This window comes from Microplitis mediator, chromosome 1 (genome assembly GCF_029852145.1).
Source record: "Microplitis mediator isolate UGA2020A chromosome 1, iyMicMedi2.1, whole genome shotgun sequence".
Classification (NCBI taxonomy): Eukaryota; Metazoa; Arthropoda; class Insecta; order Hymenoptera; family Braconidae; genus Microplitis; species Microplitis mediator.
The window spans coordinates 6,685,462-6,713,190 of NC_079969.1; the positions used below are offsets into that span (position 1 = coordinate 6,685,462).

At 29.2% G+C, this 27,729-nt stretch overlaps 3 protein-coding genes across 4 annotated transcripts; 2 read left to right on the plus strand and 1 right to left on the minus strand.

Moving 5' to 3' along the window:
• On the minus strand, window positions 1–27,394 carry LOC130671450 (uncharacterized). Of its 2 annotated transcripts, none has more exons than XM_057475358.1 (10): window positions 27,267–27,394; window positions 27,127–27,179; window positions 19,458–19,548; window positions 19,238–19,323; window positions 18,990–19,110; window positions 3,656–3,804; window positions 3,494–3,546; window positions 3,297–3,411; window positions 1,312–1,446; window positions 1–121 (listed from the first exon to the last, which is right to left on the minus strand). In XM_057475358.1, exons 5-10 carry the CDS (start codon window positions 19,074–19,076, stop codon window positions 88–90), a joined length of 573 nt encoding a protein of 190 aa, XP_057331341.1. In that variant the 5' UTR covers window positions 19,077–19,110; window positions 19,238–19,323; window positions 19,458–19,548; window positions 27,127–27,179; window positions 27,267–27,394; the 3' UTR covers window positions 1–87. The 2 variants fall into 2 exon arrangements, with proteins under 2 accessions (XP_057331341.1, XP_057331333.1); XM_057475350.1 differs by having other exon boundaries at window positions 19,191–19,323.
• LOC130671423 (uncharacterized) lies at window positions 6,621–9,603 on the plus strand. Its single transcript, XM_057475309.1, has 3 exons — window positions 6,621–6,867; window positions 6,941–7,430; window positions 7,491–9,603. Exons 1-3 carry the CDS (start codon window positions 6,757–6,759, stop codon window positions 8,984–8,986), a joined length of 2,097 nt encoding a protein of 698 aa, XP_057331292.1. The 5' UTR covers window positions 6,621–6,756; the 3' UTR covers window positions 8,987–9,603.
• On the plus strand, window positions 12,419–17,384 carry LOC130671413 (uncharacterized). The gene is made up of 3 exons (XM_057475297.1): window positions 12,419–12,838; window positions 13,795–14,284; window positions 14,345–17,384. The coding sequence occupies exons 1-3, from the start codon at window positions 12,722–12,724 to the stop codon at window positions 15,841–15,843; spliced, it is 2,106 nt and encodes a 701-aa protein (XP_057331280.1). The 5' UTR covers window positions 12,419–12,721; the 3' UTR covers window positions 15,844–17,384.
• Window positions 27,395–27,729: the final 335 nt, after the last annotated feature.

Genomic DNA, 27,729 nt, shown 5'->3' on the forward strand with positions numbered 1-27,729 from the left:
AAATTATCTTCAATACAATTTTTATATATATTATTATGATAATCACAAAATTATCAGATCAAAAAATAAAAATTGGTTTTATGATCTCTAAGTTGTCTTGATATGGGAGCAATCATAAGTTCTGAAATAAATAAAATATTAAATTAGTTATAAATAAATTAATTAATTAATACTATTATTAATTAAGATTAAAATTCGATCATCAATTATGAATTCCATTCAATTAAAGCATTAAATACTTTAGTAGCATTGGATGGATTCGATACCAGTCAGATAACACCACTATGTAACACTACTACACTGGTGTAAGTTCAGTTTAACACCGCACCGGTGTTAAAATGAGTCGATTTTAACACCGCTTTTTTTACAGTGTATATAATTATACTCTCTAAATTTAAATCAGTGAGAAATCCACTGGTTCATTCAGTGAGTAAAAAAATCACTGATGAATCAGTGAGACTAAAAGTTGCGCACTGGTAAACCAGTGAGTATTGGGTTCACTGATTCAAACCAGTACGAAATTTAAGTACCTCGAGTGTCCGTTGTCAACAGCGACCTATAATTAGTTATTAGTTATACCAAGTTATACATAACCTGATGTTTGTTTGTTAATGACAATTGAATTAATTAATAAATTTTAAGCCAAATTGTGGCCCTATTATTGCATTTTCTATTTTACATAAATTATATTATGTTTTTAATTTAAGCTATCCTCCGAGCCTTGATAATTTTTATAATTTAATCGACCATTATATTTGTAAAATTTCGAAGAAAGCTCGAAGTGCAGTTTCCTTCTTACACATTATTTTGAACAATTTTAATACAGTTGATGTAATAGGAGTTTAATAGAGTAAATTCGCGTAAATATGTTTTTAATTTATTTATTTTGGGTAAATAATCATGCCCTATATGTATAAGTTGGGTTATAATGAAAATTATATCAGCTCACTGTTGAATCAGTGAAACTCAATGATGAATCAGTGGAAATTCTCACTGTTAAATCAGTGACTACGTTCGCCATTAAAATTCACTGAGTTTACCAGTGAAGTTCACTGAGTAACCAGTGGGATTAAATGGCCGCCAAGACCACTGGTCGAATCAGTGAGTTTTACTAGTCAATCAGTGAGATTTCACTGGCAAACTAGTGAAATTCCACTGATTCAAATTAAGAGAGTATTTAACTATAAAATAAGATCGAACTAAAATTCATACCTAACTTTATATAAAATTCTATTCAATTATATGTTAATTTTTTTCCCTGGGTACTTAAAACGATAAACTATTTGTTTTAAAATGAATAGTGTATCTTACCTAAAAAAATATGAGTACTTGTAAATAACACACGATGGCCATGGTCGTGGAAAATGTAAATTTCTTAGTCTATAATTATCCATATATTTCGAACAAGTGTCATTTAAATTGTAACGAAAATTATTTTTCATAAAACTATAAAAACATAATTGGAATTATTATTTATATTAACATGATAGTATACTGATAAAATTATTATGAAATGATAAGACATAGATTTATGAAGAGATATAATAGAAGAAAAAGAAAATCAAAGAAAAAAAATTGATTATTAATATAATTATATATATATTAAATGAACTCAAAAAATTCGACTATTTATTTTTTTGGAGTCTCATATTAAATTTTTTTGGCTTAACATGTTTTGAGAACCTTTTCTTGAAACCAGCTCGATACAATATGTTTAAAAAGTTAAGTAAGAATTTTGATACTTACAAAAATGATTGAAATTCAGATTGCTTTTTTTTTTTTTAATTTTTTCATCCTATTAGCACAAATATTTTCTTTCTCTAGAGTTAATATCATCTGAAAAATTCAGCTCAAAATATACCCGAAGATAGCAAAATGACGTCTTGATGAGTTCTGAATGAGTTCCTATTTATGATTTGGACGTCTTATCAACATCTTAAAGAAGTCTTTAGGAAGTTCTCAAGATGTCTAATGAACCATCTAGCGAACTCAGTAAGACGTCTTTAAAACGAGTTCTTTTTTCTGACTTCGCAAATAAGACTTCAGTATGAACTTACCATGACGTCTTAAGGAGCTCCTAATTTTGACTTCATTATGACTTCAAAGAAGTTAAAAAAAAAGGATACATTTAGACGTCACAAAACTGACGTCTTCAAGAATTCTTAATTAAGAGTTCTTAAAAATGATACCTTCAAGAAATCATTATAAGACTGCTTGAGGACGCCTTCAAAAAGACCAAGTAAAGCAGTCATTCCGACTCGAATGCTGTCTGGGTAGATTTTTAATTGTAGCTTAAAAATTTTGAATATTAATTCATAAAATGTAACTAATAATACTTCGAATTTTATTTTTGATAACTCAATTATTATTATTCTACTAAAATATTACTTTTGCGTAACCCGAAATTTACTGGACAACCTTAAGCAATAAAATTGGGTAACATTTTAATGGCCAAAATCTAAAAATTGATTTAAAAAAAAAGTACGTAAATAAATAATTTTTTCTATGTTTCGGGTTCTATATTCATTTATTATGCTACAATATTAATGTTCCCAGACAGCATTCAAGTCGGAATGACTGCTTTACTTGGTCATTTTGAATGCGTCCTCAAGCAGTCTAATAATGACTTCTTAAAGATGTCATTTTTAAGAACTCTTAATTAAGAGTTCTTGAAGATCTCAGTTTTGTGACGTCTACATGTAAGCTTTTTTTTTAACTTCTTTGGTCTAAATGAAGTCAAAATTAGGAGCTCCTTAAGACGTCATGGTAAGTTCATACTGAAGTCTTGTTTGCGAAGTCAGAAAAAAGAACTCTTTTTAAAGACGTCTTACTGAGTTCGCTAGGTGGCTCATTCGACATCTTGAGAACTTCTTAAAGACTTCTTTAAGATGTTGATGAGACGTCCAAATCATAAATAGGAATTCATTCAGAACTCATCAAGACGTCATTTTGCTATCTGGGTTAATATTCCCAGGTCGCTCGAAAACGTCCAAAAGACAGTACTCAGAAACATTCGAAATTTTTGAACGAGAAAAAATCCGAATTTCAATCATTTTTAGAATTATCAATATTCTTGAGTGACCTCTTAAAAATTTTTTATCGAGCTGATTTTGGAGAGGAATCTTAAAATTAAACCAACAAATTTTCATTTGAGATTTCAAAAAAAATAGTTGGCTTTTATAGGCCACTCTAATGTACAGTTATTTTTACTTAAAACAGAATTTAGGATTTTATATGTTTTCGAAAAAAAAAACAAGATACAAATAAATAAATTAGTAATTATCTATTAAACTTACATTGAATAGAACTCTGAAAGAAAATTACTGTGACCAGTTTGGAAATCAACATCACTTGAAAAAAAAATTGATGGCTTTTCGTAATTCGAGCAAGCTTTATGATAGTTTACAATTGCTATTTTTAACAAAAATTATAAGTAAAATTAATAAATTTATTATTATAAGAATATTTTTTTGAACTACGGTTTTAAATTTACCTGTTCTCAAAAATGGAGGGACATTTTTTCCCGTATTTGAATAAACATTTCGTCTGAAATTATAGCACGCATAAAGAATATTTAATATTACAATGTAATTAGAGCGTTAAATGGAATGATCTGAATAAATAAGTAATTATGTAATTGAATTAAATTACTAACTGTGTCATTACGACTACAACAGTATGAGAGGTTAAATTAAAGAATTTTTTTTCCTTTTTCGTGAATTCGTCTACACTGTCTATTGATGAACTCGATAGTTCAGTTGAATTTGGATTTGTATATCCCAAACACGGGCTTGGATGTTTACTCTTCAACAGAAAAATTCATTATAAGATATTATTATTATCATTATTACAATTTTTTTTTATTTTTGAAACACTGATAACTTGAAGAGGTTCGATCGCCAGTATTTGTAACATTAATAATAAACTCAAGCTAAGTTACAATTTGAATATATCCTTTCGTAAAACTACAGATTTTCGACAAAACAATACTAGACAAGTTTCAATTTTTGAACACCAGAATATTCGCTACTTATAAATTTGATTTTTTGAATATGTAACATCAAATTATAGAGCAGCAAGTTCTACGCAACAATCTTACGTGAATTTTACACAAGTCTTTTAAGTACGACAGTAGTTGCCTGTCTGTTCATATGATTACAGTTCGTGCAATAGATACTTATAATGTAGGAAAATCCCTAAACTTCTCCTTGTTTTCAAGCTCGAGAAGTTCAAAAGATGAATATTTTATTCTCGAACCAAAAAAAAAATGCATTCTGTTGATAAAAGTAATTTTTGTCGGACGGTATCTTTGGAAGAAATTGACTGATTAGCATTTACTGTGCGGCAATCAAAAAAGATTGTTGTGAATTAGATCTGATTCAATTTTTAGGCAAATCTGTGAAGCAGTTTACGAATTATGCCACAGAAATCCGAATAAAATTATTTTTCTAATTTTGATTTTCCAAATAAATCGGCAACTATTCAGCCGATCGACTTAAAATTTTTCTAATCAACTTCGAGTCGTGATGAGCTTTTTTGATTGTCGCAAAATAAATTGAAATTTTTTTATTTGTTACAAAGATATCGTACGTCAAAAGTTGTTTGCAAACACACACACACACACACACACACACACACACACACACACACACACACACACACACACACACACACACACACACACACACACACACACGGGCTGCCATTCAAAAATAGAATAGTTTTCTAGGACCTAAAAATTCCGACATCTGTTGAAAACTCGATTTTCGAAAATCGAACCGAAATCAGCATCTTTCCTTTTTTTGAAAATTTTCAATTTCCATAGCAAAAAGATAAAAAAAAATATAAATATTTCATTCTCCCGCTTAATATTACAAAATGTTTGACCACTCAAACGCCTGCCACCCACGTAAAATAATATATATATCCATTCCGTATTACCGACAGTGGATGTAAATCGTTGATAAAGTTGGGTCCAGACTTTGAGAAGAAAATGAAAAAAAATCACTGGCAAGATTGTTTCCATTTTTCCTGACCACATGACCAAGTTTAGACATCGGATAATTATCGACCATCAATCGATTTTTTAGCCCAGATTTTTTATTACTACAGAGGAAAAGTTACAACTTATTGAGGAAAGTGAAAAAAAGTATTTATAAATAGAATTTTTTTTTTAATGAATTTCCCCTCTTTAGGGTGACATTAATGTCACGTGTGTCGACACAGCTTCCGTAATAATTTTTTTTAATCTCAGTCATAACATTAAGTTTGAAGCATACTGAAGAAAAGTCCATTTTCAGAGCTTTTCCGGCTAAACAATTAATTTTACGACTTGAACACAAGAAACCTTTTTTGAAGAAAATTTAATTCTCTACAATATTGTCTATGACCATTTTTACTGTATCTTTAATAGTTTTTGTTAAATTTTCATTTTAAAAAATTAGAATCTTAAAATTTGTTTATAACCAGCGAAAAATTGAATAAATAAAAAAATATAAGTTGTGACATATTTTTTTTCGAACTCTTCCTTCATATTCTTTGTACGAGTTATATAAGTATATATGTATACGAAAATAGTATAAGATATAGGGATAACTTCCGCAGGATGTTAACGCACTCTCCGTAAAAAAGTTTTAAAAAATTAGTCAGTTATCAGTCACGCAGTTAAGTCACATGTTTTTTTATATATTGTTTCCACTCAATTAACACGTTTAAATTTCACGTTATTTTATAGTAACCTGTTATGTTTAACAAGTTGAACGATGTAGGAAACACCGAGGTCAGTTGACATCCGAAAATTTTATACATGTCCGGAGCAAAACAGAATTATTTCAGATTAAATAATAAATTTGTTTCTTTTCACCATAAAATCTAATGAAGTCAATTAACACAAACGGATTGTGTTGAAAATCACCAAATTCGAGTGTGATCGCGTTCAAATTTTACTCTGAAGTTGATGTTGGGGTCTATTAGTCCCCAAGTAAGAGATTAGAGTTAAAATTTATTCGTTTGAATTTACTGTAAAATAATGATAAATTTTTGTAATAACTAAAAAAAATTGCAACCGATATTATAAAAGCCACAACAACTAATTACTCGCTTAAGTGGTGCCGTCATGCCTCAGTTTGTATATTTCTGTAAATCAATAGTTTACTAATAAATGAAAGTGGTTTTCAGTAACAATCAACTTGAAACGTTGCAAAAAAATATATACTTCTATTCGAAAGAAAAATATATAATGACTAATGGACTAGTGTTAAATATTTTTGAATTCTGTGGCGCCCAGTTCTGGGCAAATATTTTTTTAAGATAATTTTTATGATTACTGATGCAGGAAAAAATAAATCTTTAAATTATTTATCTGTAAATTGAATACTATGTAATGTACATACATTTGTTTTGCTATAATAAGTATATGAGTATGATGCTAATACGTTATACTTTTAATAACATGCGTCATATACTTCTCGAGGACTCATTGGCGCGCTCGAAAAATCGAAGAGATCCTCATGTATGGACACGTATCCTTAACAACTAATGAAGTAGATATTCCAGCAAATAATACTATTAAGTTGTCAGTTATGAGCAATAAGTTGAAGTGGGTAGACATGGAAGCTATTCGAGCATTCAGTGATTCAATTCGTTCTATAATTTACTTAAAATTAAAACATTAAATTTAAAAAAAGTTAAGATTATTTTAGGGTTTTCAAACTTTTGATAATTTAAAATTTTAATTTCATTGAAATTATTGTAAAAATGTGGGAAAAAGTTGTTATTTTGTGTTTGATAGTAAATTTAATTGCGTGTCACAATATTGGTAAAAGTGATGAAGCAACAACTGATTTAGAAATTTTTCACAATGATATGGTAATTTATATTTTATACGTATACAATAAATTGATTTGTATGATTATATAATTATTGTGCGATTTTTAAACAGAAACAACTACTTGAGCTGTGCTTTCCTGATAAATTGAACCCTGCAGTTATAACTGTTGACTTGATTGACATCATGTTCGAAATTTCAATAAACGAAGTGGTCAACGCGTCCATTGTAACGATCGATAGTGATTTCGAGTCAACTGTGATGAAATGGCACTATCCAAATCATCCCTCGTACATTATATCAGCAGAGTCTGATAGAAAACTAAAAGCTCTTCTTCACGAAATAAAATCGTCGATTATTTGGAACGTCGAGTCATTGGTTTTCGTTGTTGGCGAAAACTGTGGAAAGGCGATGAAAGTACTGAGGATGGTGTGGAACATTGAAGCCCTTGGATCATTTTACGTTTGTCGAGATCAAGTCAACAAAAGTACGCTGGTGTATACATTTAACCCCTACACTGATAGAGCACCGAAACCCTGGAGTAGAGTTAAGAAGAAATCGAAAGATAATCGATGGACATTGTATAGGCAGTCATTTAAAAACGGTAGGGTACTGCATTCAATTTGTGATTATATTTTTCTTAAATGTTAAATTTTTGTTACAGATTCGGAATTGTGTCAAAGTTATCATTTTGACAAAACCAAAAATCTGGACGGTTACCCAGTGAAAGGTTATGCACATAATTTACTCTTTGATGTTTCATCAAATGAATTTACACCTGAAGCACTCAATCAGCAAATCGGGAACCCGTATTTCGTTTTTGAAAACATATTTTCAATGTTGAATGTCACACCGGTGATGAACTACTATATAATTGAAGATGATCCTCATTCTGCCAGAACTAAAAGATTATTTAATAACGGTATTTACGATGTATGGATGGATTTAAAACCACTCGATCTACTTTATTACGAATATCTCGATTTTATTCCGCTATACTCAGAAGAAGGCTACACGATAATAACAAACTCACGTTCTGTTCCAATCCTTGAGGAAATAGTCGACGGTATGTTTAGTTATCAAACTCTGATACTTTCGATTATCATTCTAACTAGTATCTTCGTACTTATTTTAATCAATAATAAGTTCAATTTTATCGAGACCTTTTTCGATATCTTGTTATTGGTATTGAATATGGGGATGAGGACACCTATAGAGCGTTTATTCATGCGTATAACTTTTTTATCCGCATCTTTATTTATGTTGATGTTTAATCCGGCATTAGAGGGTCAACTCATGGCTTTGCTGGCAAAACCGAGTTACCGTAGGGTCGAAAATTTAGATGATTTACATTCAAATAAATATAAAGTCTTCTTCGACGATACAATCCGCGATTATATAGCTGACACACAATTATGGTCAAGTGATTCTGATAAGGAATACTTGTATGAGCAAAACTCGTTTGATTTTGGTCGATGCTACGACCGAATTACGAGAGAACATCATGATCCGGTAGAAATCCGTAATTTGATATTTGATACACTCCCGTTTATCGATCCAGTTCCGATGAATGATTCACTTTCAGTAAATGTTTCTCTTCTGATTAATGATTCCCGTCCGATTAATATGTCGAGTCAGATGAAGAGCGTATTTCCGGAATATGATTCAGTTACGAAAAATACTTTAGCGGCTTGTATATTTGCTTATAAGTATCGTGATTCTGCATTAAACGACAATCTATACATATCGAAGGACTTATTATTCAAATCCTACAACGTGTTTATGAGTCGTAAACGTTGGAGTTTGAAAAACAAAATCGATAAAGCAGCAATGAATCTTTTTGAATCCGGTCATATTCATTACGTCGAACGCTTTGAACGATATAAAGAATTAAAAAGAAAAAAGAAATTAGCTGCTAGAATCGAATCATATAAAAGTGGATTTGATCAATTAGAGTTCGAAGATTTTCGAATAGTTTATATTTTCGGTACATTGAGCTTAATGTGGACAGTCACTGTTTTTATTTTTGAAATAATGTTCAAAAAAATGACGGAATCATATGACAAACGATTACGAAAATTAGAAATGAAACGAATTAAAATACAGCGAAATTTAGCATTGATCAATAAACAACCTGCCGTTGCTGAAACACGGGTTTAATTATTCGTATTGCTGTAATATTGCGTAACTTTTATAAATACATTCATTCATTTATTTTACACAGTGTCATTGAATTAATTGACAGATATTTAAAATACTTATCAAAAATGCATTGTAAAGGAAAAGGTTCCTCGCATAATTGAGTCGGAGTTTTGAATATTAATCTAACGTTTTAAACATAATTTAAAAAAAAAAATTGGTAAAACGATTTTCTAACTATTCGATTTGCAGAACGTTCGAAATTACCAAATTACAAACCGTAAAAATTTTGCTCTCGTTCAAAATTATTTAATTTTTGACCATGAAATCGAATAACAAATGATTTTACGTTATTTTATTAGTTTATAAAATTGTATATTCCATTTTCTGCCCTTGAACTGAGTAATTAAATATTGCGTGTTCTGTTGTTTGACTTATGTATCTATTGATTGATATTGTGTGTAGTTAAAATGATTGACATTGAAATAAAATATATAAAACTTGAAAATTATTGATCGCCCGTTGGCACAGAACCAAAGATTTTTTTTTTTGTTTTTGATAAAAAAAGTCACATAAAATTCTTATGAAAACCGTTCCTTGATGTGGGATTTCTATAGCAACTACACGAAAAGAAAATTATGGGAAGTTTTGCTATGCATTATGGGAATAGTTCCCATAATGATATGGGAATTGTACCCATACTAATATAAGGATGGTCCCTATATATTATGGGAACCATCCCTCTAATAGTATAGGAACTATTCCTTTACCATTATGGGAACCATTCCTATAATATTATAGGAATAGTTCTCATACTATTATAGGAACCATTCCTATAATGTTATGGGAATGGTTCCTATAATTTATGGGAACGGTTCCTATAATTTATAAGAATAGTTCCTATATATTATGGGAATGATTCCCATAATATTATAGAAAGTACTCCTATCAATTATAGGGACCATTCCTGTAATTAAAGAAACCATTCCTATAACGTTATGGGTATCATTCCCATAATTATAGGAACTATTCCTATAATTATGGGAAACATTCCTATAATTATAGGAACCGCTCCCATAATTTATGGTCGTAATTCCCATGATGGTATAGGAAAAAATTTCACAAAATTATGGGAACATTTTCCATAATTTTCTTCCCGTGTATATAAATATATATAGATATTTACATATTAGGGATCCTAAAAAAAGATTTTGTTTTGCTTTTACCCTCAAAAAGCTTGAGTGCGGTAAAAAAAAATTATCACCACTTTTGAGTAGAAATTTTTAGTTTGAGAGAGGTCACTCAAGAATTTTCAAAATCTAAAAAACATTTAAACAATCTAGTGTTTCATTTTCGCAAATTTGTATTTTGGAATAGCAAAAGTTACCACGAATCAAATAAGCCATTTTCTAGCAATTTTACTCAAAAAAAATGAATTTTGTGAAGACGCGAGAAAAATTCAGTTTTCAAATCTCAAACTTGGAGGGAATTTTTTTTTTCACCAAACCCTAATAACTTTTTGAAGAATAAGAGTAAAAGCACAAAGATCAAGACGTTTTTTAAGCCACCGTAATATATATATTAGGGTGCTTCGTTTCCGGCGAAAGTATTTTTTTCGTTGCTCATCAAGCAAAATATTGTTTTTTATGCTGAAACGAAAATTCCTGGTAAGTTTGAGCTCTTAATTCCAATCCTAAGTACATTCCATTTGATTTCAAAGATTTCCCATTTAAAATACACGTAAATTAAATTACTTTTTTCTTAACTTTCTAATACTCAGCTGCGTTTTTTGATATCGGCGCGGTTTTGGTTGCAAATTGTAGGCTATTTGGTGTTCTTCAAAAGTGCCCGTAGTTACTTAGCTGTAATTCCAGCTGTTTTACTTGTGACCGTTGCGGAAGTTATTTTTCCTATAAAATTGACCTTTATTGGCTTGCAGAACGTAAACCAATGAAACTACACTATAAATGCTAATAGAAATTTTATAGGAAATTTTATTCCCTTCAAAAAAAGTCCTATGAGTCAAGTCGCTAAAGTCCATAGTTTCCGAGTTATAGTAATTTTAATAATTTGAAAAATAAAATATAAAAAAAAACAATTACAATTGATATTTTATTTTTCAAATTATTAAAATTACTATAACTCGGAAACTATGGACTTTAGCGACTTGACTCATAGGACTTTTTTTGAAGGGAATAAAATTTCCTATAAAATTTCTATTAGCATTTATAGTGTAGTTTCATTGGTTTACGTTCTGCAAGCCAATAAAGGTCAATTTTATAGGAAAAATAACTTCCGCAACGGTCACAAGTAAAACAGCTGGAATTACAGCTAAGTAACTACGGGCACTTTTGAAGAACACCAAATAGCCTACAATTTGCAACCAAAACCGCGCCGATATCAAAAAACGCAGCTGAGTATTAGAAAGTTAAGAAAAAAGTAATTTAATTTACGTGTATTTTAAATGGGAAATCTTTGAAATCAAATGGAATGTACTTAGGATTGGAATTAAGAGCTCAAACTTACCAGGAATTTTCGTTTCAGCATAAAAAACAATATTTTGCTTGATGAGCAACGAAAAAAATACTTTCGCCGGAAACGAAGCACCCTAATATATATATATATATATATATATATATATATATCCACTAGTGATGAGCACATTGTATAATTTATTAAAAAATGACATTTCTATTGTGGAATTATGAAAATGTATCAAATTTAGTACTTGTTACCTAATAAATAAAAAAAAAAGAATAAACCAAAATTTTTATTAATGTTGTCGTCAATAATTCTTTCAATTTAAGTCAAGTGAAATATTTTTTGTCGAATAAGTAATTCAGAATTCTCGGGGACCTGTTGGAATTCATGGTTATTTACTATTTTTCGTATATGGCATATAATGTTGCGCACATATATTTATTTACAATTTACCTGATCGATATGTATACGGGGTAAAAATTTCCGGAATCAATGCCGAGCATATTATTTTTTGCTTAATCCTTTTGGAGCAAAATTGACTCCGTCGTTGACGAAAAGGGCGGAAATATTGATATTACTTTTGAAAAAATTCCGCGGAGTGGAATAATAAATAATTCTTTAATGATTTTGAAGAAATAAAAACACGTATTTATTAAATATGAATCTACTCCAAAATTAAAATTACGGATCGAAATGGATGCAATTCAACATAAAATCTACACTGACATTAAAAAATTAAAGCAAAAAAAAAAATGTTCAAATGTAATTTTTTTCGATAGATTTTATTTGAAGAGAAAAAAAAGTTTTGATAACTTTATTTAAATATCAATATGTCATATTAATATTCAAAGATCTATTTGTTCAATTCTTATTAACCGTAATAGCTAAATTTTTTCAAGTTCATTTAAAAGTAACGAAAAATTTCAGTATTTATTTTATGCATAAGTTAAAATGGGTCAATATATAATTTTTTTTCTGAAAATCAATTGGCTGCAATAGCAACAAAATGCGCAGTTTTTAGAAACAGTGAGACCATGAACGCGAAATAGCATAAATAGTTTGAAATAAAAGCTGAAACATGTAACGCATCGATTGACAAAAGGACACGTATCCTTTCCCATTCCCACTATATTTCAATATTTAATATATTTTCATTTGTTTATTTATTTATTCTGTCGTTAGTTACAGCTAAAAAGTCAAAGAGAATAGATGCACGTATTCCGCAGATCATTTCGCGATTAAATATTTAACTTTATTATAAAAAATATTTTAATAATGATGATGTTCTTAAAGTTTATTTTTTTATGTTTACTATTTGTGAATTTCGTCGGCTGCGATGACATTGAGGAGTCTCCAGAATCAACGAGTTTGTCAGATTTTCAAAATGATACGGTAATTAATCTATTGTTAATTATAATTTAATTTTAATTATAATTAAGAGGAAGGTTGAGCTGAGTGAAACATCATTTTCATGAAGAAAAAAAATTATTTACTATTTTTAAATGGTTAGTTACAGTTGGTAGAAAAGGGTGGGCAAGTTGATCAATCCAGTCGATGCTGGAAATTTAAAATTTTCGTTAACAAAAGAAATATTTTTTTTCAAGTGTATGTTTCATTAGAGAATTTGAAAAATTTAACTGAGGAAAAATGAACCCGATTATAAGAAAAACCTTTTTTTGTTTTTTTTTTCAAGAGGAATGTAATCACTGATTATAAGAAATAAAATTGCATACGCGAAAAAAAAGTAACTTATTTGAATTAAAATCTGAATAAAATTATAAGAATGTTTGATGGTTAAATAATTTTTTGATTATGGTCATTAATTATTTACAATTGCGGATAATAAATTGTTTACAATTTTTTAGTAAATTGATAATGATTTTAATTGGCAACAATAATAATTGAGATTTCGAATTCGAAAAAAGCGAATATTATATATATAATTAGAATAAGATTTTTGAATATTCAAAATTTTTAAGAGCAAAAAAATGTTCATGTAAGTCGCTCATGGTTCGTTTGTACCTATACTAAAAGTAATGAGAGCGTTTTCTTCAATAAACATACAATTTCTGTACCTCACACGGAAAGAAACGTTAAGTAAATTCGTCTATGCAGCATAGCAATAATTACATTAATCTATAGTCTTGATAAGCAGCCCCATAGGTGCGACGTCACATACACTATAGAGTGATGTAATTATTACTATACTGCATAGGCATATTTACTTGACATTTCTCTTCGTGCACCGTTAAATAAAGATCAAGCTCTCAGTGGTCTGACTATAGATTTACTAGTTAAGTGATTGATACTGAATATGTTAAGTAATTGATTATTAAATTTTTAAACAGAAACAACTACTTGAGCTGTGCTTTCCTGATAAATTGAACCCTGCGGTTATAACTGTTGACTTGATTGACATCATGTTCGAAATTTCAATAAACGAAGTGGTCAACGCGTCGATTGTAACGATCGATGATGATTTCGAGTCAACTGTGATGAAATGGCACTATCCAAATCATCCCTCGTACATTATATCAGCAGAGTCTGATAAAAAACTAAAAGCTCTTCTTCACGAAATAAAATCGTCGATTATTTGGAACGTCGAGTCATTGGTTTTCGTTGTTGGTGAAAATTGTGGAAAGGCAATGAAAGTACTGAGAATGGTGTGGAATATTGAAGCCCTTGGATCATTTTACGTTTGTCGAGATCAAGTCAACAAAAGTACGCTGGTGTATACATTTAACCCCTACACTGATAGAGCACCGAAACCCTGGAGTAGAGTTAAGAAGAAATCGAAAGATAATCGATGGACATTGTATAGGCAGTCATTTAAAAACGGTAGGGTACTGCATTCAATTTGTGATTATATTTTTCTTAAATGTTAAATTTTTGTTACAGATTCGGAATTGTGTCAAAGTTATCATTTTGACAAAACCAAAAATCTGGACGGTTACCCAGTGAAAGGTTATGCACATAATTTACTCTTTGATGTTTCATCAAATGAATTTATACCTGAAGTACTCAATCAGCAAATCGGGAACCCGTATTTCGTTTTTGAAAACATATTTTCAATGTTGAATGTCACACCGGTGATGCATTACTGTATGATTGATGATGTTCCACATTCTGTAAGAACTAAAAACTTATTTAATAACGCTACTTACGATGTATGGTTGAAATTACAACCACTCGATCTACTTTATTACGAATATCTCGATATTATTCCTCTATACTCAGAAGAAGGCTACACGATAATAACAAACTCACGTTCTGTTCCAATCCTTGAGGAAATTGTCGACAGTATGTTCAGTTATCAAACTCTGATACTTTCGATTATCATTCTAACTAGTATTTTTATACTTGTTTTAGTCAATAATAAGTTTAATTTTGTTGCAACCTTATTCGATATTTTGTTGTTGGTATTGAATATGGGGATGACGACACCCATAGAACGTTTATTCATGCGTATTACTTTTCTAGCCACATCTTTATTTATTTTGATGTTTAATCCGGCATTAGAGGGTCAACTCATGGCAATGCTGGCAAAACCGAGTTACCGTAGGGTCGAAAATTTAGATGATTTACATTCAAATAAATATAAAGTCTTCTTCGACGATAGAATCCGCGATTATATAGCCGAGACACAAATATGGTCAAGTGATTCTGATAAGGAATACTTGTATGAGCAAAACTCGTTTGATCATGGTCGCTGCTACAACTACATTACGAGAGATTCTTTCGGTTCGTTACAAACCTTTAATTTGATATTTGATACAATCCCATTCATCGATCCAGTTCCGATGAATGATTCACTTTCAGTAAATGTTTCTCATCTGATCAATGATTCCCGTCCAATAAATATGTCAAGTCCGTTAAAGACCATATTTTCAGAATATGATTCAGTTACGAAAAATACTTTGGCGGCTTGTATATTTGCTCATACGTTTCTAAACGACCTATCACTAAGTGACAATTTGTACATATCAAAAGACGTATTATTCAAATCGTACAACGTGTTTATGAGTCGTAAACGTTGGAGTTTGAAAAACAAAATCGATAAAGCAGCATTGAATATTTTTGAAACCGGTCACATTCATTACGCCGAACGATTTGAACGTTATAAAAAAATAATAAGAAAAAGGAAATTAGCTGCTAGAATAGAATCATATAAAAGTGGATTCGATCAATTAGAATTCGAAGATTTTCGGATGGTTTATATTTTCAGTACATTGAGCTTAATGTGGATAATCACTGTTTTTATTTTTGAAGTATTGTTCAAAGAAATAACGGAATTATGTGACAAACGTTCACAAAAATTAGAAATGAAACGAATTAAAATACAGCGAAAATTAGCATTGATCAATAAACAAACTGCTGTTGCTAAAACACGGGTTTAATTATTCGTATTGTTGTAATATTGCGTGACTTGTATGACTAAATTTATTAATAGGGCGGGTATAAAGCACGAGGTTCCTTGCATAGTTTAGTCAAAGTTTTCTTTGTCAATGAAGTATTTCGTTAATAAGATAATTAAACATTTGTCTAACAATTTTTTAAGCTTATGATTTTGACAACATCTCGTATTACTAAATAACAAACCATTCTTGGATTTTATTTCATGAATTTGTGAAGAAATATATTCTATTTTCTGCCCTTGCTGTCCTTGAACTCAGTAATTAAATATTGCGTGTCGTGTTGTTTGACTCATATATCCATTGATTGATATTGTGTGTTGTTATAATGATCGACTTTTTAATAAGGTATATAAATTTGAAAATATTAACCACGTGTTGGCACAGAATTAAAAAATTTCATGTTCTGTATGAAATAAATTGGATGTAATTTTCATTAATTCTGTTTATTCTCATGTGACTTATATGGCCGCCATATACTTACATAGGTAATGTTCAGTAGGATGACCCAAGAAAACCAACAATTTTTTTTTTCGAATCATGAAAATTTGTTGGTTTAACATATTTTTAGAATCTTCTCCAAAAATCAGCTCCATAAAAATTTTCAAAGGGTAGCTCCAGGATTTGGAAAATTCCAAAAATGATTGAAATTCGGATTTTTGTTTTGTTAATGTTTTCTTTCTCGTGACAACAATAGTTTATATTTGTAAAAATCATGAATACTATGAAAATTTCAGCCCGAAATTTAAATATTTAAACGTCGCTTAAGAATTTCGAATGTTTCCGAGTACTTTTGAACGTTTTCGAGCGACCCTTGAATACTAATAGTAAGGGGTAACGGTGACCGATTTTCAATTCAATTTAATTCACGAACAAACACTGGAAACCTAAAATAGAGAATCTTCAGCGTTTTTTAAAACCTTAACAAAGAGCTAGAAATTTCGTATTTTCAAAAATTCTAATTCGTCTCCGAGAAAAATTGTTTTAAAATTCTCATTTACTCTACGAGTGCAACAAAGACAGTCCCGTTTGTTTTTTTGAGTGTGAGAAAGAGGTCCGGTAGCGTATCCCTTTAAGGCGTCTTGATTTTTCACCGTCAATTTATATCACAATAAATAAAAATATAACCTCAAAAGTTGAACAAATGAGTTATTTACATACTTTATCTATTTTAATTCAATTGTTAGATGTTTTTGGTCATTCAGATCTTACTTAATTTGTTTGTTTATGACATTCCAGTATATTTTTGGTTATACAAAAGTTATATTTTAGTGGAATGATAATAGAGTTATATAAAAATAAAAAAAAGAATTTAAAATATTAGTCCGTTATCATTAGTTGATAGTCAAAATTTTTAAGCGACTTAAAACTCCCAATTTTGATCATTATTAGAAAATTCTTATAAAATTTTGAACCAACAAATTTTCATATCAGACTCGAAGATAAGTAGTTGGTTTTCGTGGACCACCTGAATGATCATTAAAAAAAAATTAATAAAATTGTGTACTTATTGAAGAAATAAATAATTCAAGTCTATGTGTTACTTTTCATCATTTATAATAGTGTTACCTTTTGTTCCCGAGCTCCTTAATTACACAAGTTTTGAGGCGACTTTTTTTTTTTTCAACAAAAAAACAGGCTGAAAATTTTACTATTTTACGCTTAAATAACATGGGAAAAAAAAATTTTTATTTTTTTATTTTTCTAGCTCGGCATTCGGACCTCATAAAAATAAGTCCATAGCATAATCTTGTAGAAAATTTAACGCTCTACAAAAAAGGTCACTGATCATCTTTTGATAAATCCATCTATTCGAAAGTTATTGGAGCCGGAAGTCAAATCTATAATAAATTTCCAGAACTTTTTTACTTTTTCAGCAAAACTATCAGACTAATCGAAAAATGTAACAGGATCTTTTTTATAGACAATTTTATTCTTTACAAATTATTCTCAATGAAATTTTTTTTAATTCCGCATTGTTTTCTAGTTATTTTCATTTTAATGTTAAGTTCTCAGAATAGATTAGAAGACTATTATTTTTACGAGCTTGGCATTAAAATGAAAATAACTAGAAAACAGTGCGGAATTTAAAAAAACTTCATTGAAAATAATTTGTAGGGAATAAAATTGTCTCTAAAAAAGGTCCTATGATATGTTTTGATGAGTCTGATAGTTTTGCTGAAAAAGTAAAAAGATCTGGAAATTTTTTATAGATTTGACTTCCAGCTCCAATAACTTTCAAATAGATGGATTTATCAAAAGATGATACGAGATCTTTTTTGTAGAGCGTCAAATTCTCTACAAGATTATACTATGGACTTATTTATATGAAAAGATTCAAAACGCATATCTTGTGCAAAACTTGCACAAGTACAGAAGAATATATTTTACCGACATAATTATCCAAAAATATTTAAGATATATGACTAATTAATTAATAATAAATTCATGGGTATATTTAATGCCTAAAATATAGCACAAGACATTTTTTGAAGACCCAAACACATTTCTTGCAACAGATTAGCGCAAGACACTTGATATAACTTTCTCTGTCACTCTGCTTATACATATATTTATATATTTATATTGTGGCCTGGATAAAGGGGGTATAGTGACAGAGATATTTATATCAAGTGTCTTGCGCAAATCTGCTGCAAGTAATGCGTAAGGATCTTTAAAAAATTTCTTACGCTTTTCACAGAAACTATCAAAGTAATTTAAACAATGTGTCATACATGAAATATCTATATTATATTTGCGTATAATTAACATGCGCAAGTCATACATAAATCTTGCAGTAAAATCTTAGCTAAGTATCTGCTGAGAGATTTATAGTTATGTTAAGGCGCAGACACGTTGAGGTTTTCCTTAAGCCGTTTTTACAAGACTTGTACAAAACTGCTGCAAGATTGTTTTCAAAAAAATTATTGCGCAAGTCCTAGTCAATTTTGCTGTAAAATCTTTGCGATCAGTGTCTTGCGCGCGCAAAGTATTTCTACAGACTTTCTGTTAGGACCAGATCTCAATCACTCAAAGTGAAAGGTTTATATTTTTACATTATAGATTTCTAGCAAAATACCCTAATTTATATTTATCTTACTGATTAAATAGATGTAAGTAATAAACTTTACCTCGGGAACGTGAATTCCGCTGATAGCAAATCTTATTCCTGGTGACGAAAAATTACCATACATCATATCAATGTAATTATAATACATTAATACCTTTTTAATCAACTCCTCCGGTGGTTTGCTGTCAATTATTAACCGATTATTATAGGATTAATACTACTGTCTAATAATTAAAAGTCATTGATAAAATCACATGAATACTTGTAACTAGGTTGTAAATCCAATAGAACTAGAAATTTAATTATAACCTTATTTAAGTGGAAAGCTTCTAAATTGAATGATTCTAGTAAAGAATCATCTGGATCTTCTTGTATTTCTTCAGTATTTACAGGAACTAAAAAAAATTTTCAAACAAATAATACTTCATTTAATATTTTTATCATTATAAATTTGTTTAATTATATAGAAACAATTTAAATCAACAATTTGTTTGAAATTTACCTATATAAAAAAAATCTATTGGTTTACCTTTTAATCCTACTTTAACGTAAATCCATTCATAATATCCTTCAAACGATTCAGTTGTTCTTCGTAATATATAATCACCAATATTACCGTCCTAAAAAATTTCATAAGCATCATTTTATCAATTTTTTAATACACATTAATGAAAAGTATGCAACAGGTTATACTCTTCCTGATAATTATTAAATTTTTTATTCTATCCCGGGGAAAAAATTTATGCATAATCATATATAATTTTATAAGATGATTATTTTCATTCGGATACGAATGAACTTTAGAAATCATTAGGCGTGAATCGAAAGATCGATTCTGTTATTTATATTTTATTCAATTATATTATTCTTTATGATTCAATAAATTTGAATGAAAAGTTAATGTTTTGTCACCGCTCATAGTCGTTATGGCAACCGTAGCTATGGATACTGTTGCCATACCAACGGTTGCTATGGAGGCTGTTTTCATACCAACGGTTGCTATGGGGACTGTTTCGATAGCAACGGTTGCTATGGAGACTGTTGTCATGGTAACGGTTGCTATAGGGATGGTTGGTCATATTAGCAGCTAATACGGAAGTTAGGCATCCATAATGAATATTTTTAATAAGGACTTTTTCATAAGGAAAGCGTTGAAGGTCGTTATCAAAACATTACAAGAGGTAAAAAATAATGAGTGCGCGTCAGCGCGCAAGAGCCTTCTTCTGACAATAAAAAGATTTATATAATTAAATACAATTATATATGACTAGATCTAAATTTATATAATTGATGATGAATTCTTAAAAGATATGTTTACCGAAAAAATTTTTAATTTTTTAAATATTTAAAATAAAATAAAAAAAAATTTAAGATAAATATTTAAAAATATTGATCAACTTTAGTTCAACAGCAGATTAAAAAAAAAAGTTTGGAAAATCCAAAAGTGCACGCCTCATAACGCTTATTCAAAAATACAAAATAATTTATTATTCAAGTATCCTACCGAAGGAATTAGAATTAAATAAATAAATAAAAAAATAAATGATATTGGTTTTATAATTATTATTATTATTTTTTTTTTAATATCACTTTTAGTTACTTGAATTCTAGGGTTCATTCTTTCGCGGTTTTGGCGTCCGATGAGAAACGTACAGCGCATGCGTGTACATATTCATCAGCCTGGCTAACAGCGCCTGAAGGTGGCCAAAAGCTGAAGTCGTACAATCATAGAAATACACCCATATATATAGATATATAAAAGACCAGTGTTTTCAATATTTTTTATTAATTATTATTAAACGGCAGCGAATTAAAAAGTCATTTTAAATAACAAAAAATCCGGTGTCGTTCTGAAGCTAATAAAACAAGAATGGTCCCGATACGTTGAGTTTGACGGCCGTGATTGTGGCACATCCACACGTACAGACATCCGGACAAGCACGACAAAGTTTTTTAATCATATTTTTATTAATGTTAAACAAAATATGTGTGTTTTAAACACATCGAGTGTGATAATTAGAGTATTTATCTTGATAATGGTGCATTTGTATTACCTTACAAATACAAAATGAATGAAATACACGCAATTTAAGTCCGGCGAATTGTTTGACTGGGACATGTTGAGAGTAATGCACAACCTCAAACGCTTCGCGTTATGAGGCGTGCAATACTAGGGTTCAATTATTGAGCGATTGTGACCATTATGATTCGTTCCGGAAGTGTGATTAGGGATTACTGATCATTACTCGTTAAAGAAATGCTTCGTACATAAATTAAATAAAAATAGTCTATTTACCAGACTAATATCTGAAATGCCATTGATAGTATAAATAATAGATGCTGATTTTTTTCTATCATGGTACAGTGTAAAGTAGCCAAGCCCTGGAGCATACTATTAGAAAAATAATTAATTAATCCATCAATTAATCAGCCATAATATCATTAAAAAAAAATTCTAATAATTTCTTAATTAATACATACATCAGCTAAAGTTAAAGTATCAATTCTATATTCATCAGCTTTTGACCTATCTCCATCTCGTTCAATTGAATAAACCCGATTTTGATAAATAGGCGTCGCAAAATCAGCTAATAACCCTTCAGTTTCATGAAGATCTAATGACTCTATTATCTCATTGTCTGATTCTATTGATATTTTTAATTGTCTTGCTCTGTGTTCTTCAAAATGTATCTTAACGAATTTGCAATCTTGGACTAATTTTTTTTTTTTAATTAAACAAAAAAACGAAAATAAGTATTAAATTGTAATTAAATGAATAATTAATTGATTGTTGAAAATAACAACAACTTTACACTTACTTTCGTAAGGAGATTCATGTGGAATCTCTATTAGCTGATAGGCTATTTCATTACATCGATGATTTGCATGAGTTATTTTAAAACAAATAAATATTGAATAAAAAAAAAATGATTTCATTGTTAACAGCACACTTTATTTCAAAGAAAATTATATTGTTCTTTATTTTAAGCGCTTTATTTTTTTGAAAAACAAAGGCGATATAAATGTATGTACTAACTTTACAATGACTTAAAAACAAGTATACAATACTAGTGAAATTATCAAGCGTTAAATGTAATTAAAAACTGACACTAAAAATATTTTAACAGTATTGATATCTCAAATATAGGGGAGGGTGGGGCAGAGCGGCCCCCCTAAGTCAATTATTATTTTTTGTGGCTTTCAACCATAAGATCACTTTACTTTTGTCCTATTTCGAACAAATTTATGGACATTTTGCCAAAATTCTGAAATTTTTTTTTTTTTTTTGTGGGGCAGAGCGGCCCCCCTTCAAAAAGTGATAAAAAATTTTTTTTTTCGTTTTTTTTTTTTTTAAATTGTTTTCATCATTAAGAATGTATTTCTTTCTCTTGACAACTATTTTTGGTTTTATATTACTCGAAAAAAATTTTTTAAAGCGTAAAAAATCGTTCACTCTCGATTACCTTAATTACTAATTGTTATTTAATAAAAAAAAAAATCAATTCTATAATTTTACTTTATTTCAAAAATTTATCAACTAAAAAAAAAAATTTAATTTTTATAAATTTTTAGTGACCAAATTTGCCTCTTACATAGAGAAACGGCCGAAAAATATGAAAAAATAATTTTTTCGGAAGTTTCGGCTGGTCCATTTTGCCCCAGGTGTTATGCGTAGGGCTAGAAATGTGGAATTATAATCATTTTTTTTTAAATTGACGATAAAAATATGAAAAAATCACTTTTTCAAAACTTCGGGCTTGTCCATTTTGCCCCAAATGTCATGCGTAGGGGTAAAAATGCGCAACCATATCGGATTTATAGTAATTAGTCGAAAAAAAAAAAAATTTCTTTTTGGTCAAAATTTCAGGGGGGCCGCTCTGCCCCACCCTCCCCTATATGAGTGCGTTCTTTGGTAGATTGAATTTTTTTAATTTAATTTTTTATATAGTTCTTTATTTAGCACCTAATAGCCTTTGCTTATTTTGACATGTAGTTATTAGAACTTATTTAGGCTCTTATTAAAAATGCTCGTAGGCCTTAATTAAGCTTGTCCAGGATCTATTTAAAATTTTTTTACGACTAATAAAAATTGTTATGGTGTTGCTGGGACTCGAACCTGGATCCTTCTGTGTATCAGTTGACGCTTGCACCACTTTGCCAACCCATGGTCATGAACTGATATCAACTAGAAGGTTTTTTGATCAAATGTCTGTAGAACCCAATAAGAGTTAAAAAAGTTCTAGCAAGTTGTATATATATTTATTAGCAGATATAGTTCAAGTCTGACCAGATCAAATAATATATAATATTATACATAAATTCATGTATAATTATACAAATAGTCATGCATAATTATATATAATTATTCATAATCATTTTGTTCTGGGTGGCCAATGGTAATGGAAAATCTACTTCTATAACAAATTTCTTCAAAAAATGAAGTATATTAAAAAATATTAATTATCGGTATATTAAATATATTTTTACTTATTTTGTGCCTTGAACTTTATAATAATGACTCGAAAACAATTATCAACTTCCGTTGGCTTTTTATAATAAACAACTATCATCATGTTTTTAAACTTAAAAGCTATGAAATTCTATGACAAGAAAAAAAATAATTATTTTACTGCTGCTATTAATAATAAATAATAATATAATATTCGTCTAATTAATACTTATTATCATTATTATTTTTTTATTATATTATTGCCCCCACAACTAAAAATATAGCAATAAATTAAAGTACAATATTTGTCTTTTTTTTTTCTTTTAATAGCAAAGCTATGAAATTTTGAGAGATTTTTAGAAATAGAAAGAGCTTGAATTCGAATAAGCTATTTTATATGTATAGGGAAAAGGAAAAAAAACTCTGAGTCGAAAATTCAATCCTGTTAAATTATAATTTTTATTGATTCACTTCATAAAAAAATATTGTTTTTACAAAAGTTATTTTTTTTTCAGTGTATGTACGCTTAGAATTGGATTAAAACGATTTTAACTCTTTTAGGTGAACAGAAAAAAATTTTTTTTAACCAGAAAATGAAAGAACTTGCGGTAATAAACTTCTGCCTTAATTTACGGATAACTTTATGGCTTTCCTTGATCGCTATTATAGTGAACTCTTTAATGATAGTTTCTACTTTCCATTTTTTTTCTAAGATCTTCCGAAAACCTCGAGGCTTTAAGATGCTCTGTTTAAATTCTTGTGAGTGCTCTAACATCTCAACCAGAGCCTTTTTAATTTTTATTGAGCCTTACAGACATTTAATCAAAAAAACTTATAATTAATCTCGATTCGTAAATCCGTGGACTGGCAGAGTGGTACAAGCGTCAACTGATATTCGAAGGGTCCAGGTTCGGGTCCCAGCAATACCGACTAATCTTTCATTGAGAACCAAATCAATTACTATCTATCAATCCTTATGAACGAGTCAATCACAACGAATGATAATAAGCAGTAATGTTATGGATATTAATATTTAATTTAAATAACTTTTTTTTTTTCATTGAGATGAATTATGTTTTATATATTAAATAATAATTATTAATTTAACAATTAAATTTACTCGGAATCATTTAATTCTTGAAATATGAACAGTCGTTATGTCTAAAGAAAAAAAAAATATCAATCACTATTACAAATAAAAAATAATTATTATAAATAAATTAATTTAAAATAATGATGAGTACCTGAAAAACCGTGAAAATGCATTTATAAAGCATGGCGGCCATTGATGAAGTAATTCGAATTTTTCAGGCATAATATTACCCGTAAATTCGGGACAAACACTTCTTACGTTTAATCGAAAACTTTCCGATGTAAGCCTAAACATATTATTTATATCCAATATTAATCTTCATATTTATACTTAATAATTATGAAGTTAAGTTCTCAGCTTCAGTTAAGATGAAACAATAATTATATAAACTTACATATAAATGAATTGTGACAATAAAATACCATGTTCAGCTTGATAATCTAAATTAACTGATACAATAACTATTGGTTTGCTGTTATTAACATCATCTTTGCAAAGATTGTGGTTGTTAATAACCGCTGAAAAAAATGAGCTTATTTTTTAATTATGGAAAATTAATGCATGGGTATACAGTACAACTTGGTTATAAGTTACTTGGCTATAAGTTACTTTCCCTCTATTTTTTTTTCGCTCGTCTCGAAATGATACCCCCAATCCCTTTTCTACTGATGGAGTTTTTCGGGTGTCGCGAAGGAGATCGTTTTTGCAATTTTTTTATAAGTGAATCAAGTATGTGCCGAACCAGCAACTATTCCGAACCTAGAGGTTGCTTGCACAGAGCCTCTACGGCGAGACATCTAACCCTCCACCAATTTGTCAGATTTTAAGGAAAACCTGGCAGACATGGCAGCGCAGGTCAGAAAGCCAGTAGCTTCCACGGCAGGTGATAACTGAGCGGTGTACTCAACCATAAAGTTGAGGTCTTCGCTTACCAATTACTACCTATATGTCGAGGTCGCTCATCAGGTCCATTGGTTTCAGTCATAAATGACTGAATCCAATGGCCCCAATTTACCATAACTAACAAGCCACTGTGTATATTTTGGCAAATTACATAGTGACTTCTTTCAACTTAGTTACGTTTACATAAAGAAAAATATAAAATAATAAAATAGTGAATCCTGAATAACTATCTAATAACCATTTTTATATAGTGGAAACCTAAACATGCAAATAACCTTCTCAATAAGACAATTTATAGATAAATTGAGAAAAATATAGATAGCCCGAACTGGGAATCGAACCCAGACCAATTCGGTATCGCGCCGAGTGCTCTACCAGTTGAGCTATCCCTAGTGAATATAAAATAATAAAATAGTGATTCACTAGCAAAAAAAAAAAAAAAAATAGAATTATCGCTGGTTAAATTCTCTGGAAATCCCAGAGACATCCCATAGAAAATAAGACCCAGCACTCGGTGTTGTAAAAAACAATAGAATTATCGCCAGTTTAATTCTCTGGAAATCCCAGAGACATTCCATAGAAATCCCATAGAAAATATAGACCCAGCACTCGGTGTTGTAAAAAAAAACGTTTGAAAAACGAAACAGAAAGGTTAAAAATTCATTTCATTCAAAACACTCAATCTTGAGAAAAAAAATAATTTAAGTAGAGAATATAAAGTTTTGGGAAACGAAAAAATTATTGTTAATTTTCGGTAATAATTAAATATCTTTTCATCCAACTAATGAATAAAAATACTTTTGGAGTACTTTTTTTTCATTATTTCTCATTTCCAACAAAAATTATTGGTATGTTATTTCTAGTTTTCAATTATATTCCATAAATATTATGAATATTCGCAGAAACTCAGTAATATTTTTTGACTAATTAATAATTTTTTTGTAATAATTAGTAATATTTTTCAGTAAATAATCACTTTTCCAAATAATTAGATATATTTTCTACTAATTATTAATTTCCCAAAAAATTTTGCAATATTTTCTGGCTAATTACTAATTTAAAATAAAAATTACTAAAATTTTTTGGCTAAATATTAATTTTTGAGTAAAATTAGTAATATTTCCAGTTTAATTATTAATTTATGAAAAAAATTAGTAATATTTTTTTGCCAATTACTTATTAATGAAAAAATTAGTAATTTTTTTTCTAATTATTTTAATTTTATGAAAAATTAGTATTTATTTCTGGCTAATTACTTATTTTTACGGAAAATTAGTAATATTTTCTGGCTAATTACTAATTTTCGAAAAAATTAGCAATATTTTTTTGCTAATTATTTATTTTCGGAAAAATTAGTAATATTTTTTTTTTAATTTTTTATTTTTATGAAAAATTAGTAATAATTTTTGGCTAATTACTTATTTTTGAATAAAATTAGTAATATTTTTTTGCTAATTACTTATTTTCGGAAAAATTAGTAATATTTTTTTTCTAATTTCTAATTTTTTGAAAAAATTAGTAATATTATCGATATCGTTAACAAAAATATCGATACTGCCGATCACTGGTCTTAAGCAAGTTACTTGACGAGTTTTTCAGCAAGACTCATACGAAAGACTTAAACAAGACGAAAAAGATGATGGTTTCGTAAGTATACTTCCTGCAGGATTTGTCAATCTTTCTTAAGATTCTTTCTGATTTGCATGAATATGATATTGAAGATAAATAAATTATTCAATTATTTAAACTTACCAGTTTTTGTTACTAAGGAATTATATTCTTCTGTACTTGTGTCTATTGATCGTCTGGAATAGTAAAATTATGAGAATTATTTTTGCTGCTCATATGGTGAGAGACCCGTCTATTATTGATAAAAAAAAATATTTAATAACCAAAATTTAACACCGTGCGTTGTGTAGCTTTCACACGAAATCATTCAGACCACATAGCGGACTCTAAATTTTTTTTCAATATAATATCTTTTTTTTTACCAAAGAAAGACATACTTTCTTACCATTCGATGCAAAAACTATTGTATGTAACTGAGTAAGAAAGGGCTTTCGACACTCGTATATTGGTACCACTTATCTCACAGCTCGTGAGCTAATACTCACTTGTTGTCAAAAACACTTCCTTATCAGTAACATACTATACTATTAATACATACGGAGTCATAACAATTACGATTTCGTGATTGTTGAGAGAAAACATTTTATTATTTAATATGTGAGTCTCCAAACCACTCAGTGATGAATAAGATAACGTCGGTGATGATGGGCTTAAGTCATTAAAATAAGGAATATGGCGGTTTGGCTTTAAAAAAAAACATAATTAAGTATTTTGAACGAAGAAATT

Coding starts and splice junctions, on each gene's coding strand:
- LOC130671450 (XM_057475358.1), bottom strand. CDS start 19,076: ATGTATTATAATTACATTGATATGATGTATGGTAATTTTTCGTCACCA. Junction 3,412..3,493: donor CCCTCCATTTTTGAGAACAG/GTAAATTTAAAA, acceptor TGTTAAAAATAG/CAATTGTAAACTATCATAAA. Junction 1,447..3,296: donor CTTTCAGAGTTCTATTCAAT/GTAAGTTTAATA, acceptor ATGTTTTTATAG/TTTTATGAAAAATAATTTTC.
- LOC130671423 (XM_057475309.1), top strand. CDS start 6,757: ATGTGGGAAAAAGTTGTTATTTTGTGTTTGATAGTAAATTTAATTGCG. Junction 6,868..6,940: donor AAATTTTTCACAATGATATG/GTAATTTATATT, acceptor ATTTTTAAACAG/AAACAACTACTTGAGCTGTG. Junction 7,431..7,490: donor TAGGCAGTCATTTAAAAACG/GTAGGGTACTGC, acceptor TTTTTGTTACAG/ATTCGGAATTGTGTCAAAGT.
- LOC130671413 (XM_057475297.1), top strand. CDS start 12,722: ATGATGATGTTCTTAAAGTTTATTTTTTTATGTTTACTATTTGTGAAT. Junction 12,839..13,794: donor CAGATTTTCAAAATGATACG/GTAATTAATCTA, acceptor ATTTTTAAACAG/AAACAACTACTTGAGCTGTG. Junction 14,285..14,344: donor TAGGCAGTCATTTAAAAACG/GTAGGGTACTGC, acceptor TTTTTGTTACAG/ATTCGGAATTGTGTCAAAGT.